Source organism: Neoarius graeffei, chromosome 7, assembly GCF_027579695.1.
Source record: "Neoarius graeffei isolate fNeoGra1 chromosome 7, fNeoGra1.pri, whole genome shotgun sequence".
Classification (NCBI taxonomy): Eukaryota; Metazoa; Chordata; class Actinopteri; order Siluriformes; family Ariidae; genus Neoarius; species Neoarius graeffei.
This window is the reverse complement of record NC_083575.1, coordinates 31,916,775-31,934,661: the sequence shown is the minus strand read 5'-3', so window position 1 is coordinate 31,934,661 and position 17,887 is coordinate 31,916,775. Positions and strand designations below refer to the sequence as shown.

Here is a 17,887-nt window from a genome sequence, read left to right as displayed (position 1 = left end):
GTCACTCTGGATAAGAGCATCTGTTAAATGCCTGTTATGTAAAGGAGTGTTTATTTGAGTTACCATATACTGCACGTCGGCTCAAATCAGACTGGCCATTCTCCTCTGATCTCTCTCATCAACAAGGTGTTTCAGCATGCAGATGTTTTTTTGTTTTCCACACCATTCTCTTTAACCTCCTGAGACTGTTGTGTGTGAAAATCCCAGGAGATCAGCAGTTTCTGAAATACAGTACTCAAACCAGCCCATCTGGTACCAACAACCATGCCACAGTGAAAGTCACAGAGATCACATTTTCTTTCCCCATTCTGATGTTTTATGTGATTATTAACTAAAGCTCTTGACCTGTATGATTTTATGCATTATGTTGCTAGCACATAATTGGCTGTTTAAATAAACATTCCTCAATTATTACAAGCCTGTGTCTCCTACTGGCACCAAGTAAGGAATAAAACATTTGACTCCAACCCAGAGTTATTTTCCCCATAACAGCAAGCTCCTCTTTTCCAGAGAAATTTGATAACTAATACATTTTATATTTATTAAAGAAAAGACACATCAGTCGTACAACTTTAAGTATATAGCCTAGTTAGATTTTTATGTAGTCCAATGTCCATGTAACAAGTTAGCTCCTATTTAACAGTTATTACACAAAATCGAGTCATACATGAGCTGATAGCCAAAGAGGCATGTAGTGCCGAACTGGCTATAAGCCATGTCCAACGAGACTGAATGGAATAGTTGTTTTATTCTAACTACATTCACTGGATTTTGAGAAACAGAGCAATTTTATTTTTAGCAAATTTGATAAATGAAAACTTAATACAAAATGTCTGACAAAATAATTTCCACTTAGAAAACTGGCAAAATAACAGTAGCAATTTATGAAAAAATACTATAATAATAATGATAATGGCGGCACAGTGGTGTAGTGGTTAGCACTGTCGCCTCACAGCAAGAAGGTCCTGGGTTTGAGCCCAGCGGCCAGCGAGGGCCTTTCTGTGTGGAGTTTGCATGCTCTTCCTGCGTCCGCGTGTGTTTCCTCCGGGTGCTCCGGTTTCCCCCACAGCCCAAAGGCATGCAGGTTAGGCTAATTGGTGGCTCTAAATTGACCGTAGGTGTGAATGTGAGGGTGAATGGTTGTCTGTGTCTATGTGTTAGCCCTGCAATGACCTGGCGACTTGTCCAGCTATGGTGGACAAGTCCACCATATGTCCACTATGTCCACCTCTCGCCCATAGTCAGCTGGGATAGGCTCCAGCTTGCCTGCGACCCTGTAGGACAGGATAAAGTGGCTAGAGATAATGGATGGATGGATAAATAATGATAATTTTTGAAAAATAAAAAAAGATATGGTCTTACCATCAAATACTGTCATTCCATATTTTGTTGCCTTTTTTTTGTATTTTGGGGGGTTTTGTTTTCAAGTAGAGTTTTTATTTCGTCCTCGGTTACTTGAGCAACATGCGCCTACATTCTGTTTTTCTCTATTCACAGTATATGAGCTGATAGCCTAGTAGTAGAGTAGCCAATCAGAGCATGATTGCTCATATCCAGTGAGTGTGAATAAAATATTATTTATCTTGTAGCAGCTATAATTGATAATCTCCTCACTACCCTCTCTTTTTCTCTCTCTAAAGCCCTATTCACACGGGATAAGTATTACCTGTGGACCTCTGATAATTTGGAATAATTACAGAGACTGTCTGAGTTCTTAGTCCCGTGCGAATGCGCCATGTCCGTAATTTGCCAAGTAATAATTCCGCCGCGAATTACCTACTGTGTTTCGGCAAAACACAGACGTCCAGTGGTAATACAAGTCCCGTGTGAATGCGCATGTCTGTGTTTGTAATTATTAAACGCGCATCTCTTGTACTTTTCTGGAGTGAATAATGGAGGATACGGGCGAAATTTTGATAAACAGCATTTCAGGGGCAAGTGGTAGTAGGCCTATCCCGTATTTGAACCAGATAAGCAGAAACAGCTCCAAGAAGAACTCCAAGAAGAAAGCACGAGGAATCTTCAACTGGATGGCTTGTGTGGCAGCATATGGTAAGGAGCCACGCTAACCCCCATGACACAGCAATACGAAGATATTTTGGTTAACGGAGGGAAGACAAATGTTCGTTTAGCAAAATACCCGGCTATGTGTAAACAGCGCCATAAACTGCCTGTTCACTTACATTGTCATCTCGAGATTGTTTTCATTTGCAGTGACCCCGCCTTCTCATTTTGAGAGCGTGGAGCAAACATACTGCATCCCTATCATATGCGTTTCCCCTCTCTTAATTTGGATACAGTGCTATTCTTATGCCTACTGTGTTTTCATCCTACCTTATTAATGCACCATTAATGTACTACAGTAATATGTTGGCACTTCCAACATGCTACAACTGTGTTGATTGTCACAATCCGGTCACAATGTCTGGAAATTCAGTGAATTACAGACTTTTGCTTATCCCGTCCGAATGCACCACACAATAACACAGAGGTGCGGGGGTAATTGCGAATTACCAGAGGTCCATAGGTAATACTTATCCCGTGCGAATTGTACATATGTTACACAAAAAATAATTACACAAAAAGACAATGTCACGATTTGTCATGTTATAATTTCTCAAGTAACACCCCCCAAACCCCACCCCTAAAGACACACACACACACACACACACACACACACACACACACACACTCACGCTGAGATCAGTGTGGAGCTCTTGGTGGCTGGCCAGGCTGGACCTGTTGTTTAGCTTGTAAAGCCAGTAGTCCTTGGCTGTGATGAAGAAGTTCCATGGCAACAGCGAGCCAATGCCCAGCATGAAAAATATGCCATAGACAAGGCAGTAGGAGTCATGTGGCCGGTGGCGGGCAAGGAGGGGTGAGATGCTCCCCTCCTCATCAAGCTTGACCTCTGACCTCTCCTCATCAGACATGGTAGAGTGAAGTGTGGGGCTGTATAAGGAGTTCAGACTTCCCTGCAGGCGCTTTGCACCATCCATCCTTCAGAGAAAAATAAAGGGTGGAGGTTAAAATAAAGAAAGAAACAATGTAAAATGCCTTTACAGCAGATTGCTTCCTGAACCTGTAATCTTCTGTACATGTTCAGTACACGTTCACACACCGGTGATGTCCGGGTGCTTTGTTTGTACACTCTGTTAATCTGAGACTACAACGTCACATGCTGCGTCCAGAAGTATTGGACAATTGCGCCAAGATCTCCTTTGCTGTTGCAAGACAAATGTTTACATTGACTTAAGTTCAATGCAAAATGGAATTACTCTTTTTTTAAAAATTGTGCCAAGATAAATTTTCTATTAATTCAGAATAGGCAGCAAAGGTATGGGCTCTGTACAGGACGACATTTTGAGACAAATTATCCTGTGCTCACCTTCTGTTCAGCACTTCTATGAGGAGAAGTTTTCTTTCTAATTGTTGCTTAAATAAAATAGATAAAAGAAACATAAGATTGGTTAAAATCCTCTCCACATCCATCTTTATGGACCAGAGTAACCCAGTTATATGCAGGATTGTCCGCATGTCAGAAATTATATCCCGATCGTACACTTGGGACACAGAAACACACATCTATCAAACTGCTTTCATGTAAACATTCAAAATTGCTGATCAGAATGAATTCATGGGCGGCATGGTGGTGTAGTGGTTAGCGCTGTCGCCTCACAGCAAGAAGGTCCTGGGTTCGAGCCCCGGGGCCGGCGAGGGCCTTTCTGTGTGGAGTTTGCATGTTCTCCCCGTGTCCGCGTGGGTTTCCTCCGGGTGCTCCGGTTTCCCCCACAGTCCAAAGACATGCAGGTTAGGTTAACTGGTGACTCTAAATTGACCGTAGGTGTGAATGCGAGTGTGAATGGTTGTCTGTGTCTATGTGTCAGCCCTGTGATGACCTGGCGACTTGTCCAGGGTGTACCCCGCCTTTCGCCCGTAGTCAGCTGGGATAGGCTCCAGCTTGCCTGCGACCCTGTAGAAGGATAAAGCGGCTAGAGATAATGAGATGAGATGAGAATGAATTCATTCCAAATGTTAAAAAACAGTGCATGTAAATGTAGATAATGTTTCCCTTCTGCCACTAGAAAATCTTTCCCTGTCCATGCTCCTTTTTTCTCTCACAGCCCTGTCACGTCAGCGTGCTTGGCACGCCCCAAGCTGTTACTCTTGTCTGCATGCATCTGTGCACACCACAAGGACTGATTATTACATGCACAGGTCCCTGGTCAGAGCTCAGTTACAGTGTGTGCATAAAAGGACTCCTAATACTCAAAGACTTGGTGAATTACACATGTTCTGCCCTGTGTCTCACATTGCTTAGCTCTGTTTCTCTGTGCTTTCTATGTTAATTGTTCCACCAGAGAGGAGAAGACCTTGGTCTTGCTGTATGCTAAAGTTAAAGTGCATATCCTGGACCAATTTAGTGTTTTTTTTATATGAAAGTATGTCCCTTTACACACTCATCCAGAAGGGTAATTTTGCACAAGGCCATCTGTCTACAGCAGAAAAAAATAAAATAACAAAACGCGTCTAGAAGAATCCCAAGGGAGTCTAGAGCCAGATTCGTGACGTCACGTGCGGATCCGCCAGCAGGCTGAGAGAGCTTGCATGGATTCAGTGCACAGTTTGTGTAGACCAAGTTTAGCAGCTAGCGATTTTGCATTGAAATATGGAATTATCGCCTGAGCTTCTAAACCTATGGATTTATGTATCAATGCTCATCTATCTATTGTTACACAAATCATATTTTTTCTAATTATTATTATGTATTTATATATTTCTTCATTTAGAAGAGTACTGGCTACTGTAGGAGAAAGATTTCATAAGCTACACACATGGAATCGGCTAAGCAGGGTTGTATATACATTTAATGTGTTTGGCAGGTCTCGAGATTTCAAGCCCTGACATGCATATCCCTTGATACATGTGAAGTAAGTGTATTATCGCCCAGCGCTTTCGTGTTGTTTACTTTTGTGTGTGTCAATAAATAACATCCGTGTACCACACAAACACAGGAACACCTAATTTAGAGTATAGTCTCTCTTATTTCTTACCCTGGCAACAGTCAACTTGTGAATTGCCGATTTTCTTGGTCTTTTTCTCGGCTCTGCTTGGTCTTCAGCTTTTTCCAGGTGCCTCGCACGAAGCGCTCCCATTTCTCTCTCATTGTCCGGTCTTTTGGAAAACTATGAGTACTAATCCCATCATGATTGGTGTTGCTACACCCTCCTACGATACATCTGTTAACCATTTTAATAATTATGTGATAATGTTGAAGAAATTTGCAGAAAACTACCATGTCATTTTCTCAAACAAACCAACGCTGACATGGGATTCAGAAGGAGGCGTCCCGTGCGTGACGTCATGAAAGTCAGTGTTTGCCGGGAAATCCAAATGCCAAGTATTTTCAGAGGCGGACCAATTCGCCTCAAATGGCTTGATTTCAACTGAATTTTTCTGGTATTGTGCAAGGTAAAAAATTGCACAAAATGCAAAATGTGACAGATATCTGACCAAAGTTTAATATAAAATAAGAGAATTACATTGATCTTGCTCCTAAATATACCCAAGATGTGCACTTTAAGGATGCATACAGCTCTTCCCCCCTCCCCCTCTTTGGTAGGTCAGATCATTTATCTAGTTCAGTTTAATCTCTGCAACAGGCCCCTAGTGGAAAGACAGCCTGCGACCACAAGGACAGTGAGGAGGGGGTCACAGGAGGACTATGAGACACTTGAGGGTTGTTTTGAGGCTATGGACTAGCAGGCACTATGTGAACCACAAAAACAGTACATTGACATTAATGAGTGCATTAGAGATTACATCAACTTCTGTGTGGACTGCACTGTCCCAGAAAGGACCGTCATTTATTATTCAAATAACAAGTCATGGGTAACAATAGACATAAAGGACCTTCTCAAAGCCAGGAAGGGATTCAGGACTGTCCAGATATAGCTGAAAGTGAAGATCAAGGAGGCTAAAGAGAAGTACAGGAGGAAACTGGAGCAAAAATACAGCAGAATAACATGAGAGAGGTATGGATTGGCATGAAGATCATCACTGGCTTCAGACAGATGGGTGGCAGAGTGGCTGAGGGTAGGTGAGGATAGGGCCAATTAATTAAATCTGTTTTTTAATAGACTTGATTCAGTGTCCAGGGCGGCATGGTGGTGTAGTGGTTAGCGCCATCGCCTCACAGCAAGAAGGTCCTGGGTTTGAGCCCCGGGGCCGGCAAGGGCCTTTCTGTGTGGAGTTTGCATGTTCTCCCCGTGTCCGCGTGGGTTTCCTCCGGGTGCTCTGGTTTCCCCCACAGTCCAAAGACATGCAGGTTAGGCTAACTGGTGACTCTAAATTGACCATAGCTGTGAATGTGAGTGTGAATGGTTGTCTGTGTCTATGTGTCAGCCCTGTGATGACCTGGCAACTTGTCCAGGGTGTACCCTGCCTTTCGCCCGTAGTCAGCTGGGATAGGCTCCAGCTTGCCTGCGACCCTGTAGAAGGATAAAGCAGCTAGAGATAATGAGATGAGATGATTCAGTGTCCAGGGCGGCATGGTGGTGTAGTGGTTAGCACTGTCGCCTCACAGCAAGAAGGTCCTGGGTTCGAGCCCAGCGGCCGGCGAGGGCCTTTCTGTGTGGAGTTTGCATGTTCTCCCCGTGTCCGCGTGGGTTTCCTCCGGGTGCTCCGGTTTCCCCCACAGTCCAAAGACATGCAGGTTAGGCTAACTGGTGACTCTAAATTGACCATAGCTGTGAATGTGAGTGTGAATGGTTGTCTGTGTCTATGTGTCAGCCCTGTGATGACCTGGCGACTTGTCCAGGGTGTACCCCGCCTTTCGCCCGTAGTCAGCTGGGATAGGCTCCAGCTTGCCTGCGACCCTGTAGAAGGATAAAGCGGCTAGAGATAATGAGATGAGATGATTCAGTGTCCAGGGCGGCATGGTGGTGTAGTGGTTAGCACTGTCGCCTCACAGCAAGAAGGTCCTGGGTTCGAGCCCAGCGGCCGGCGAGGGCCTTTCTGTGTGGAGTTTGCATGTTCTCCCCGTGTCTGTGTGGGTTTCCACTGGGTACTCCGGTTTCCCCCATAGTCCAAAGACATGCAGGTTAGGCTAATTGTTTGACTCTATGTTGGCCCTACGATGATCTGGCAACTTGTCCAGGGTGTAACCCGCCTCTCGCCCATAGTCAGCTGGGATAGGCTCCAGCTTGCCTGCGACCCTGTAGGACAGGATAAGCGGCTACAGATAATGGATGGATGGATGGATGGATGGATGGATGGATGATTCAGTGTCCACTGCCCAGCCCCCATGATCCACCTGTTGTCTGCTCAGGAGCAACATCAACACCTCCACCCCTCCCTTGACTTCCTAATGGCTCGTCATTGTCAAGTGATGGCATTACCCACCCTTCTTCTCCTCCCCTCACTGTCTCCTGGAATGACTATCCTGGACAAACTGACACCACCATTCCCCCCCACACACATGAAATCTCCCTCATGACTTTCCCTCCTGACCAGGTGAGAAGACGGCTGAAGCATCTCCACTCAGTGCGCAGACAAAAGCTCACAAGACATAAGCTCACACCCTTAATGAAAAAAGAGACAAGAGCTCACAATTTTTTTATTACAGTATATAAAAACATATACTGTACATACTGTATCACAGATGTTACATATCACATTATGTATCACAATAGAAATATATATGTCACAGATATTGTATGCAAATTCACTCTAGGTGGATGCAGTGCCCAATTGCACTGAGGAAGTCTGCTAGTGATCTTCGTTCAACTACAAAGTCCTGGCAGAGGATCTGAAGGCGCTTCTGTAGCTCCACGTGGCATCATCGTTTGCACTTTTTGATGACCTGCCCTCTGGTGTGCTGTAGTAGCTGCGTGCGTACTAAAGCATAGTCCAAATGGAGTCCATCTACTGCAGTCCAGAAGGATGTGTGTTGATGCCCGATGAGCTGCAAAAAGGAGGTATCCCAGCCCTCACAGGCATTGTTTGTCCTATCCTGTCCATTTAGAGTGACTTGATGCACATTCCAGATGGGTACGCCGAACCGTGGTGGAATGTTCCGGATGTGTAGTGGTGGTGGAGGAGCTCCAGGCTGCACTTGTCCTTGTTGAACATGTTGAAAGGGTCCAGTAACATACGCAGAATCAAAGTAATCAACTCACTCCTCCATCCCTTCTGGTGTGTGCTCCCTCAGATATGCCATGCCATCCTGCACCTTGTCTTCTGGAAGGAAGGCCAACCCATCCAGCATCCTACAGAAGTGCTTGATGTCTTCATCACTGCAGTACAGTTCAATCTTCCCTAGTGCCCGAATCTTCCTCCACATGCTCTGAGACAGGTGGTAAAAGCACCCGTGTTGTTACTTGAGGTCCAAGTTCCAGGGCTACTGCCTAAATAGCTTCCAATTTGAAGTCAGTGATGACCACACGGGGGTCTGGGTAGATCTGCATGGTCTCCATCTTGTTGAGCACTGCTTGAAGCATCTGTTGGTAAATCTGTGTACTTTTCTGAGAAAAGAATGTATATACACAGGAAATTGCAGACTCTCCAAGGTGGGCATGGATCACAGAGTTTTTCAAAGACACTTGGACTCATGGCATAGTTACCATCCATGAACCAAATGTCAGCCTGGCCTAAGTGACAGAGTTGCTCCTCTGCAGCGTAAACTACAACACGCTGACGCTGCCTAGGGCCAGAGTCATAGATAAGGAATGGCCGTGGGTCTGCTCCACCGGTGGTAGTCCACTCATCAGTGATGACCAGCTCTTGAGGAGTTGCTGGATCCTTGGGTAGACATCCATGGAGCTGGCGCTGAAGATCCCACTTACATGTCTGGATCTTCCCAATGTTGGGACGGACGTCATCACTCGCTTCAAGGAGAGCCTGTGTGAGGATCTGGTTCAGCCAACTTCTTGACTGCTTGGCCACTGCCTTCATGGTTGTGTGCAACTTTGTGACCTCAACTCTTATTCTGTCTGCTGGATGGTTGTGGTTCACATGAGACAGAAGGTTCTCATATGTGTCATCGGTTGTGAGTGCTCCCTCACACCCAGCTGTTCTCTGCTGATTACACTGCCACCGGATCCAGTTCTTGTAGCTCCTCTTCTTCAGGTACATATAGCCATCCAGACAATGCTTGTCTCCTCCCTTGTTGGTTTTGATGATCTCCATGCGGATTGAGTTTATGAGTGATTCTCAGCCTGACATCCTTATATGATTACAGAATTGTAGCTCAGAGAGCTGCTCAAAGTACTCTTCACCTAGTAAATTAGGAACTGCTCAAATGACTCTGAGAATATGTGTGATACCAAAGATCTGTATATATGTGTGATTCAAGAGGTGGGTAATTCTGTGCCAAATCACCAGAAGGCTCCAGACTTACCATCTCAGATTGTGTTCATATTTTTTTTTTATTTTAATGTCCTTGTTACTAATAACTCCTGTGCAAAATTTTAGGCCAATATCTCCACTAGTTTCGGAGATATTAAGCCTTCAAAATGGGGCATGACCCCCATTTTGACATTGAGTCCTAATCAAGTCCTAATCAGGTGTGAGTGGGCACCCTGTTTTATTTAAAGAACAGGGATCTATCAAAGTCTGATCTTCACAACACATGTTTGTGGAAGTGTATCATGGCATGAACAAAGGAGATTTCTGAGGACCTCATAAAAAGTGTTGTTGATGCTCATCAGGCTGGAAAAGGTTACAAAACCATCTCTAAAGAGTTTGGACTCCACCAATGCACAGTCAGACAGATTGTGTACAAATGGAGGAAATTCAAGACCACTGTTACCCTTCCTAGGAGTGGTCGACCAACAAAGATCACTCCAAGAGCAAGGCGTGTAATAGTTGGCAAGGTCACAAAGAACCTCAGGGTAACTTCTAAGCAACTGAAGGCCTCTCTCATGTTGGCTAATGTTAATGTTCATGAGTCCACCATCAGGAGAACACTGAACAACAATGGTGTGCATGGCAGGGTTGCAAGGAGAAAGCCACTGCTCTCCAAAAAGAACTTTGCTGCTTGTCTGCAGTTTGCTAAAGATCACATGGACAAGCCAGAAGGCTATTGGAAAAATGTTTTGTGGACGGATGAGACCAAAATAGAACTTTTTGTTTTAAATGAGAAGCGTCATGTTTGGAGAAAGGAAAACACTGCATTCCAGCATAAGGACCTTATCCCATCTGTGAGACATGGTGGTGGTAGTATCATGGTTTGGACCTGTTTTGCTGCATCTGGGCCAGGATGACTTGCCATCATTGAGGGAACAACGAATTCTGAATTATACCAGCAAATTCTAAAGGAAAATGTCAGGACATCTGTCCATGAACTGAATCTCAAGAGAAGGTGGGTCATGCAGCAAGACAACGACCCTAAGCACACAAGTCGTTCTACTAAAGAATGGTTAAAGAAGAATAAAGTTAATGTTTTGGAATGGCCAAGTCAAAGTCCTGACCTTAATCCAATCGAAATGTTGTGGAAGGATCTGAAGCGAGCAGTTCATGTGAGGAAACCCACCAACGTCCCAGAGTTGAAGCTGTTCTGTACGGAGGAATGGGCTAAAATTCCTCCAAGCCGGTGTGCAGGACTGATCAACAGTTACGGGAAACGTTTAGTTGCAGTTATTGCTGCACAAGGGGATCACACCAGATAGTGAAAGCAAAGGTTCACATACTTTTGCCACTCACAGATATGCAATTTTGGATCATTTTCTTCAATAAATAAATGACCAAGTACAATATTTTTGTCTCATTTGTTTAACTGGGTTCTCTTTATCTACTTTTAGGACTTGTGTGAAAATCTGATGATGTTTTAGGTCCTATTTACGCAGAAATATAGAAAATTCTAAAGGGTTCACAAACTTTCAAGCACCACTGTAAGTTCTTTAGAATTCCAGCAATTATAAATAATCAAGGAGAAAAAACAAAACAGTTGTCCACAGAGCATAGACGTCAATGGCTGTCCAACATATACCGGGCTGATCTAAGCGATGAGAAAGCAAAAACCACACGAGTCTGCAGTGAGCATTTTATCAATGGTAAGTGCTACGAACTAGTATTAATGAAACATCACAACTAGGGCTATCGAAGTTAACGCGTTATTAGTGCGTTAACGCAATTTAATTTGATCGCGATTTTAAAAAATGACGGCGTTATCGCAGGGTATTTAAACAACAGTGAATTGGGCTCATCTTGGTAAGGAACAATGCAGATTTTCACGGGTGACTAGCATGCAAAATAAAGCTAGTTATAACATTAACTTTGTGGTAAAACGTAGCTCTACAACTTGTCAAATAAACCCGCAACATGGTCAGTTAAATTGTAGTCTGCATATGCAATGCAGTGCGAGTTCCGTTTACTTTCACTTTACCGGGTGAAATGTGTTGATATCTGATGGGCTACGATCGGGAATGCGCACATTCCCTTTTCTCCAACTGTAGATTGTAGGTAGCCTAGTGATTTCCAAATAGCCTACTGCTTCACTTGAATGAACTTGCAGGAGTCAAACTACTTCCTCTTTGCTCTTCGAAGTGTAGCTTGCAGCCATTACAGTTGAGAAAAAAAATATATAGTCTGTTATTTCTCCAAATCGTATTTTGCACATAGCCTATGCCCAACAGATGTCTGATAGGCTACATTGGAAAGAATATGCTGCATGCCTAGATCTAATATCAAAACCCGAATGCCAAATATTTGTGCATTAGGCCTATATATTGTCTATCATAGAGAAGATGAGCCTTATAATTGACATGGCGCATCAGAGCATATATTCAAATGTTTGCTCTGATGTAGAAATGTATTTGAGTACAATTTAAACAGATGTTTAAAGGTTTTTTTTGCGATTAATCGCAATTAACTACATAATTTTATGAGATTAATCGCAATTAAAAATTTTAATCGTTTGACAGCCCTAATCACAACATATAAGAAATATTGGATCGTTTAATAGCCTGATCGTGCAGAAACTCGCCGCTGTCAAACGTGACAAAGCCATGATCATTGAGTGTGTAAGCCAACAATCAAAACGATTATTTCATTTTTAAAAGAGCTGTATAATTTTTGATGACACTGCCTTTATTTTGCTTTTTCTTTCTATTAGGGAAACCAGCTGATCTCTACTATTTTACGGATCCAGACTGGGCTCCAACACAAAATACGGGCCACAATAAAATCAAAGATGGTACTTAAAGCGGTAGCTCGAAATGTTAGGCTTACAGAGCGCAGAAAGAAACGCAAAATTACTGAAGAATCTTCCCAAACGATCACAGAGTCAATCGAACAAGATTCATGTCAATCCACTACCTCAAATACTGCAGCCTCCTCGCCCGGTGAGTGCTCTTTTATAACTAAATATGTTATATAGTGTGTTAGATACCTATCTTTTGAAGTAGTCAAAATTATTGTTTTTAAATTAGATTTGAGAAATGACTACAAGCTTCTAAATATAACTCCTCTTTACCTTCCAGTCTGTACTCTGTACACTCAGTCTGTACACTGTGTATTTTACCACTGTCTATATACATGTATATTGTATATCCTCCAATATGGTGGCGGTCAATGACGCAAGCAGTTTTGGTCACGTGGTTGCAAACAAAGAATATCTGGTGAACACCAGGCACTGTGCATGACATAGCTAATACCATCTCTACAGTGATGCATGGTGTTGGCAGCATCAAGCTACAGTATGAGGGTGCAGTTCAGCAGCAGGGACAGAGAGACTGAGGAATGCTGCCAAATACATAGAGGTTCATGAAGAAAATCTCCTCCAAACATGCAAAAACACAGACTGGGGTGACTTCACCTTTCAGCATGACAACAACCTGAAACATCCAACCAAAACAATATGGCTTCGGAAAAAGTCTGCAACTGTCATTGACTGGCCCAGCTAAAGCCCAGACTTAAGCCCAAACATCTGTGGAGAGATTTGAAGACAGAAGTCTACAAAATCCTCTCCATCCAATCTGACAGAGCTTGAGAGGATCCGCCAAGAAGAATGGCATAAACTGCCCAAATCCAGGTGTGCAAAGCTTGTACAGACCTATCCAATTTATTTGTTGGTTTAATCTGCTCAACTCATTAAATGTAACTTCTATCAGTTCACAGTTGTGTGCGCGCGCGCACTATGTGTGTGCATATAAGAGTGAGAAAGAGAATTTTCCTTAAGCGTTTAAAATATTTTATCTCATCTCATTATCTCTAGCCGCTTTATCCTGTTCTACAGGGTCGCAGGCAAGCTGGAGCCTATCCCAGCTGACTACGGGCGAAAGGCGGGGTACACCCTGGACAAATCGCCAGGTCATCACAGGGCTGACACATAGACACAGACAACCATTCACACTCACATTCACACCTACGGTCAATTTAGAGTCACCAGTTAACCTAACCTGCATGTCTTTGGACTGTGGGGGAAACCGGAGCACCCGGAGGAAACCCACGCGGACACGGGGAGAACATGCAAACTCCGCACAGAAAGGCCCTCGCTGGCCACGGGGCTCGAACCCGGACCTTCTTGCTGTGAGCCGACAGCGCTAACCACTACACCACCGTGCCGCCCGTTTAACCTTCATCCTACCAAGTGGGGTCCATCTGGACCCCGCACCTATATGTTTGTTTGCCATTTTAAAAATATGTGACATACTGCCTCACCGTTTTATGAATTTGTCGGAATTTATGTCTTAATTAAAACACTAAAGCACCGGAAGATCAGCTTTTTGCATTGTGAAGGTATAATTAATTTGTTACTGGGGTCCAACTGGACCCCAGAGTAAAGTTTATCTGTCTTTCATTTTATAATTGAATAGCACACTGAAAGTTAACTTCTTTTATTTCTTTTATGTTCCATAATGAAACTACCAAGGCATTCCTTCTTGGGGTCCGTGTGGACCCCACTGCTGCAATAAGCACAGGCTGCAAAACAAAAGCCCTAAATTATTTTACAATTACTTTTTTGTTTTAAATTCTGTAAGAAAAGACCTAAGTTGTAATCCAGAATGTTTTACAGCTGCATGAGCTGCAAAAATCATGTATATAATGCCAATTTTTTTTGTGGCGCTATAATTTGCTACATGTATGCTAGTTATTGCAATATTATTGCAATGTTATTGTATTTATAATACATCATTGATATTCAGCCATAGTGGATTTTGTTCTTCAATAAAGTTATGTCTGTTTGCTGCATTGAATTGGTTCTTACTGCATTGATTTCAAGGTATTCTCTCCTGGGGTGGGCGGCACGGTGGTGTAGTGGTTAGCACTGTCGCCTCACAGCAAGAAGGTCCGGGTTCGAGCCCCGTGGCCGGCGAGGGCCTTTCTGTGCAGAGTTTGCATGTTCTCCCCGTGTCCGCGTGGGTTTCCTCCGGGTGCTCCGGTTTCCCCCACAGTCCAAAGACATGCAGGTTAGGTTAACTAGTGACTCTAAATTGACCGTAGGTGTGAATGTGAGTGTGAATGGTTGTCTGTGTCTGTGTCAGCCCTGTGATGACCTGGCGACTTGTCCAGGGTGTACCCCGCCTTTCGCCCGTAGTCAGCTGGGATAGGCTCCAGCTTGCCTGCGACCCTGTAGAACAGGATAAAGCGGCTAGAGATAATGAGATGAGATGAGATGAGATGAGCTCTCCTGGGGTCCATACGGACCCCGCCTGGTAGTTTGTGTATGTAAAATTGGCTGGTAGGATGAAGGTTAAGTGTGTTCTTTATGCCTTGGGCCCTTTAGTGTATTGCTGTTATTAATACAAGATGTTCTGAACAAAACTTATCTGGTGATTTTGTCTTTATAAGCTTTAATTTTAAAGAAAAGTATTGGGGTCCAAATGGACCCCACATGGTAAGATTAAGGTGTAAAATAGCATGGTAGGATGAGGGTTAAAATATTTATCTACATAATCATTATTTTCACATGCAGTTACTCTTGATTAAAATAAGAAAGTGGCTGGTAAAAAATTGAGTGGCTGGAAGGTTTTGGTTCATTTCCAACCCTGGTTCACTCCATGCCAATTTATTGCACCTGGACAGTACTTCTAGTTTCTTTCTAATAATTTAATCATTGTACCAGTGCTTTATAAACTATCTATAATGAAAGAATAATGCTTTCATGTACAGTCAGTAAATATTTGTAATGATTTAACTTGTGTAGTCCTCTTCTTCATCTTGTTAGTCATTGTTGGAAATACCTTTTATAAATAAGATATTCTTTTATGGCTATTTTAAATCACGTAATACTGGAATAATGTGGCAAAAATTGGAGGCACATATCTCGTCATACGTGTGGTTTTGCATCCTGAAGTTGTAAGACTTTGCAGAAAGATAAATACATTATTTTATTAGAAGTTGTCATATTTCTGAGGTTCATTTTCTCACTTAGAAATGTTGGCAGCCATACACGGCACTATAAAAGGAATTGTTCTCGAACACTCTGTCTTTACTCAAGAATGGCACTGAGGGGGATAACTATGGGGCTGTATTTTGTTTCTGCAATTTTTTTTCTTGTTTCTGACTTTTGGCACATTTTTAGGGGGTGATTCTTTGAAGATGTTCACCTTAAACTCTCCATTGGTCAACTGATTTTGGAGTTGGCGGTACCCTGGAAGTTAGCCAATGCCACTCCATAAACTGTGGAACTTCCTCTGACAGCTGTGTTGTAGCTGCATAAAAAATGTGACAATAATAGCATGAGGAGCTACAAATTGGTTGTAGATACATTCACATATATTTCTTTATCATACATGTGCCTTCATTTCAATCAGTTGAGTTGCAGTTTAAACAGCTAAGGTTGGCTAGATATGAGGCTGAAGTTGCAGGCATGTTGCACACATGTTTGGAGTATTCTGCATTTTTTGGTGCACCACTCAGGGGCCATCAGCATCATAACTTACTGGGAAGATGAAGTGGTCTCAGACACCAGACCTCAAAGATTTGGGAGGAAATGGTGAATGCAGAACCTAGTATGTTATGCTCATATGCTGTGGAAAACAGCACGCTTAGGAAAGTTAGGTATTATTTTTAAACCTCTGTAGCCTCTTTCATGGGTTGGGATAAAGGTTTTTGTTTGTTTGTTTGTTTGTTTGTTTGTTTGTTTGTTTGTTTGTTTGTTTAAGATGTGGGAATGTGAGCCTGATTAAAAGTTTAAATGGTTTTCCATTGTATTTTAAGAACCAATATTTTACACCTCATCATCTAGTTTATTATTCAATGTTGCTCAAATCGAGGTATCAAATTGAGAGCCTTGTATCAAAAGAAATTATGGCCCTATATGCATGCATATAAATGTTTGCAGACAGGGTTTCCGTAAACAAGATTACACTGTAAATGTCCCTACAGTACATAAGCGCATTACATTCACAAAAGAAAAAAAATTAGACACGTTATTTCATAATTACAAGAAAGGAGCTCGTAATTATGAGATCAGGATCTCATAATTATGTGAAAAGTTAAGGTAACCTAGTTATCAATAATTGTTAACCTAGGCTACAGGATAAGACAGTGGGCAATGATGGCACTATCACATTTAATCCGCTTATATTTCCTTCTTGGTATGAGACACTGGGAAATATTAATGTTACTTAACGTGAATGGCATTAATATTAGTATGTCAAGCTGAACCCTAACAGAAAATGCACATCTAGGTTCATCTCAGCTGTATGTAAAAGTGGACAATTTTACAGTGTTTTATGTCTAGGCTAAAAACATTTGTTTAGTCAAGACTTTCGGTGCGGGCGGCACGGTGGTGTAGTCGTTAGCGCTGTCGCCTCACAGCAAGAAGGTCTGGGTTCGAGCCCCGTGGCCGGCGAGGGCCTTTCTGTGCAGAGTTTGCATGTTCTCCCCGTGTCCGCGTGGGTTTCCTCCGGGTGCTCCGTTTTCCCCCACAGTCCAAAGACATGCAGGTTAGGTTAACTGGTGACTCTAAATTGACCGTAGGTGTGAATGTGAGTGTGAATGGTTGTCTGTGTCTTACCCTGTCCACACTAGGGATTTTGTACCGATACGATACTACTTTTGTACCGCAACACCTGTCCACACTAGCAACTATACCGGTACTGTAGCGGTATAACTGTATCGGTACGAAACCCACAAATGTATGGGTTTCGTACCGGTACAGTATCGGTACTGTAGCGCTTTGCTGTAGTGTGGACAGATGAAGCGGTTCTGTATCGATACAAATATAATGCGCATGCGCAAAGTCACACACCTCAATCGATGTCTTCGCTGAATAAAATAGTGAAGAACGGAGATTCGTTTTCTTTGTTTCTTTCTCAACTGCCTCGCGCGTTTTATACGATTCGACTGAATAAACGACCACCAGAAATACAGACTGTACACTGAGAACAAAAAGCGCACACACGTTGTTTCATCCGCCATATTCTTGGAAGGAAGTTACTCGGTAACCACAGAAACATTTCGCGCACGCGCATTTCAACTACCGTGAAAGAAAACCGCAAACATTTCTCGCTAGTGTGGACAGATGCACTAAACTGCACCGGTATACTTTGTATCGATACAGTTATACCACTATTGTACCGGTATAAGTGTGAACACAGCATTAATGTGTCAGCCCTGTGATGACCTGGCGACTTGTCCAGGGTGTACCCCGCCTTTCGCCCGTAGTCAGCTGGGATAGGCTCCAGCTCGCCTGCGACCCTGTAGAACAGGATAAAGCGGCTAGAGATAATGAGATGAGATGAGAAGACTTTTGGTAATAGTTTTTGAGTAGGTAAAGGAGCAAATCTGGAGGGTTTATGCGTACAGAGCGTTTTGGGAAACTGGGATGTATGGAAGCCGTCCTCCCTTCAGTTATGCTGTCACAGCTCTTCTTGATGGAGTCTCTGTTTGCACTCAGCACATGACACTTTCCGCATAATTTCTTAACCATCACGTG

General features: G+C 43.1%; 1 protein-coding gene across 1 annotated transcript in view; it reads right to left on the bottom strand.

The window, feature by feature from the left end:
• Positions 1-17,887, bottom strand: part of slc29a3 (solute carrier family 29 member 3) — a 55,426-nt gene that overhangs the window by 36,473 nt on the left and 1,066 nt on the right. The window contains exon 2 of the mRNA XM_060925522.1: positions 2,697-3,000. Coding sequence (XP_060781505.1) covers positions 2,697-2,999 — 303 coding nt within the window. The 5' untranslated portion in view covers position 3,000. The remainder of the gene's footprint in view (positions 1-2,696; positions 3,001-17,887) is intronic.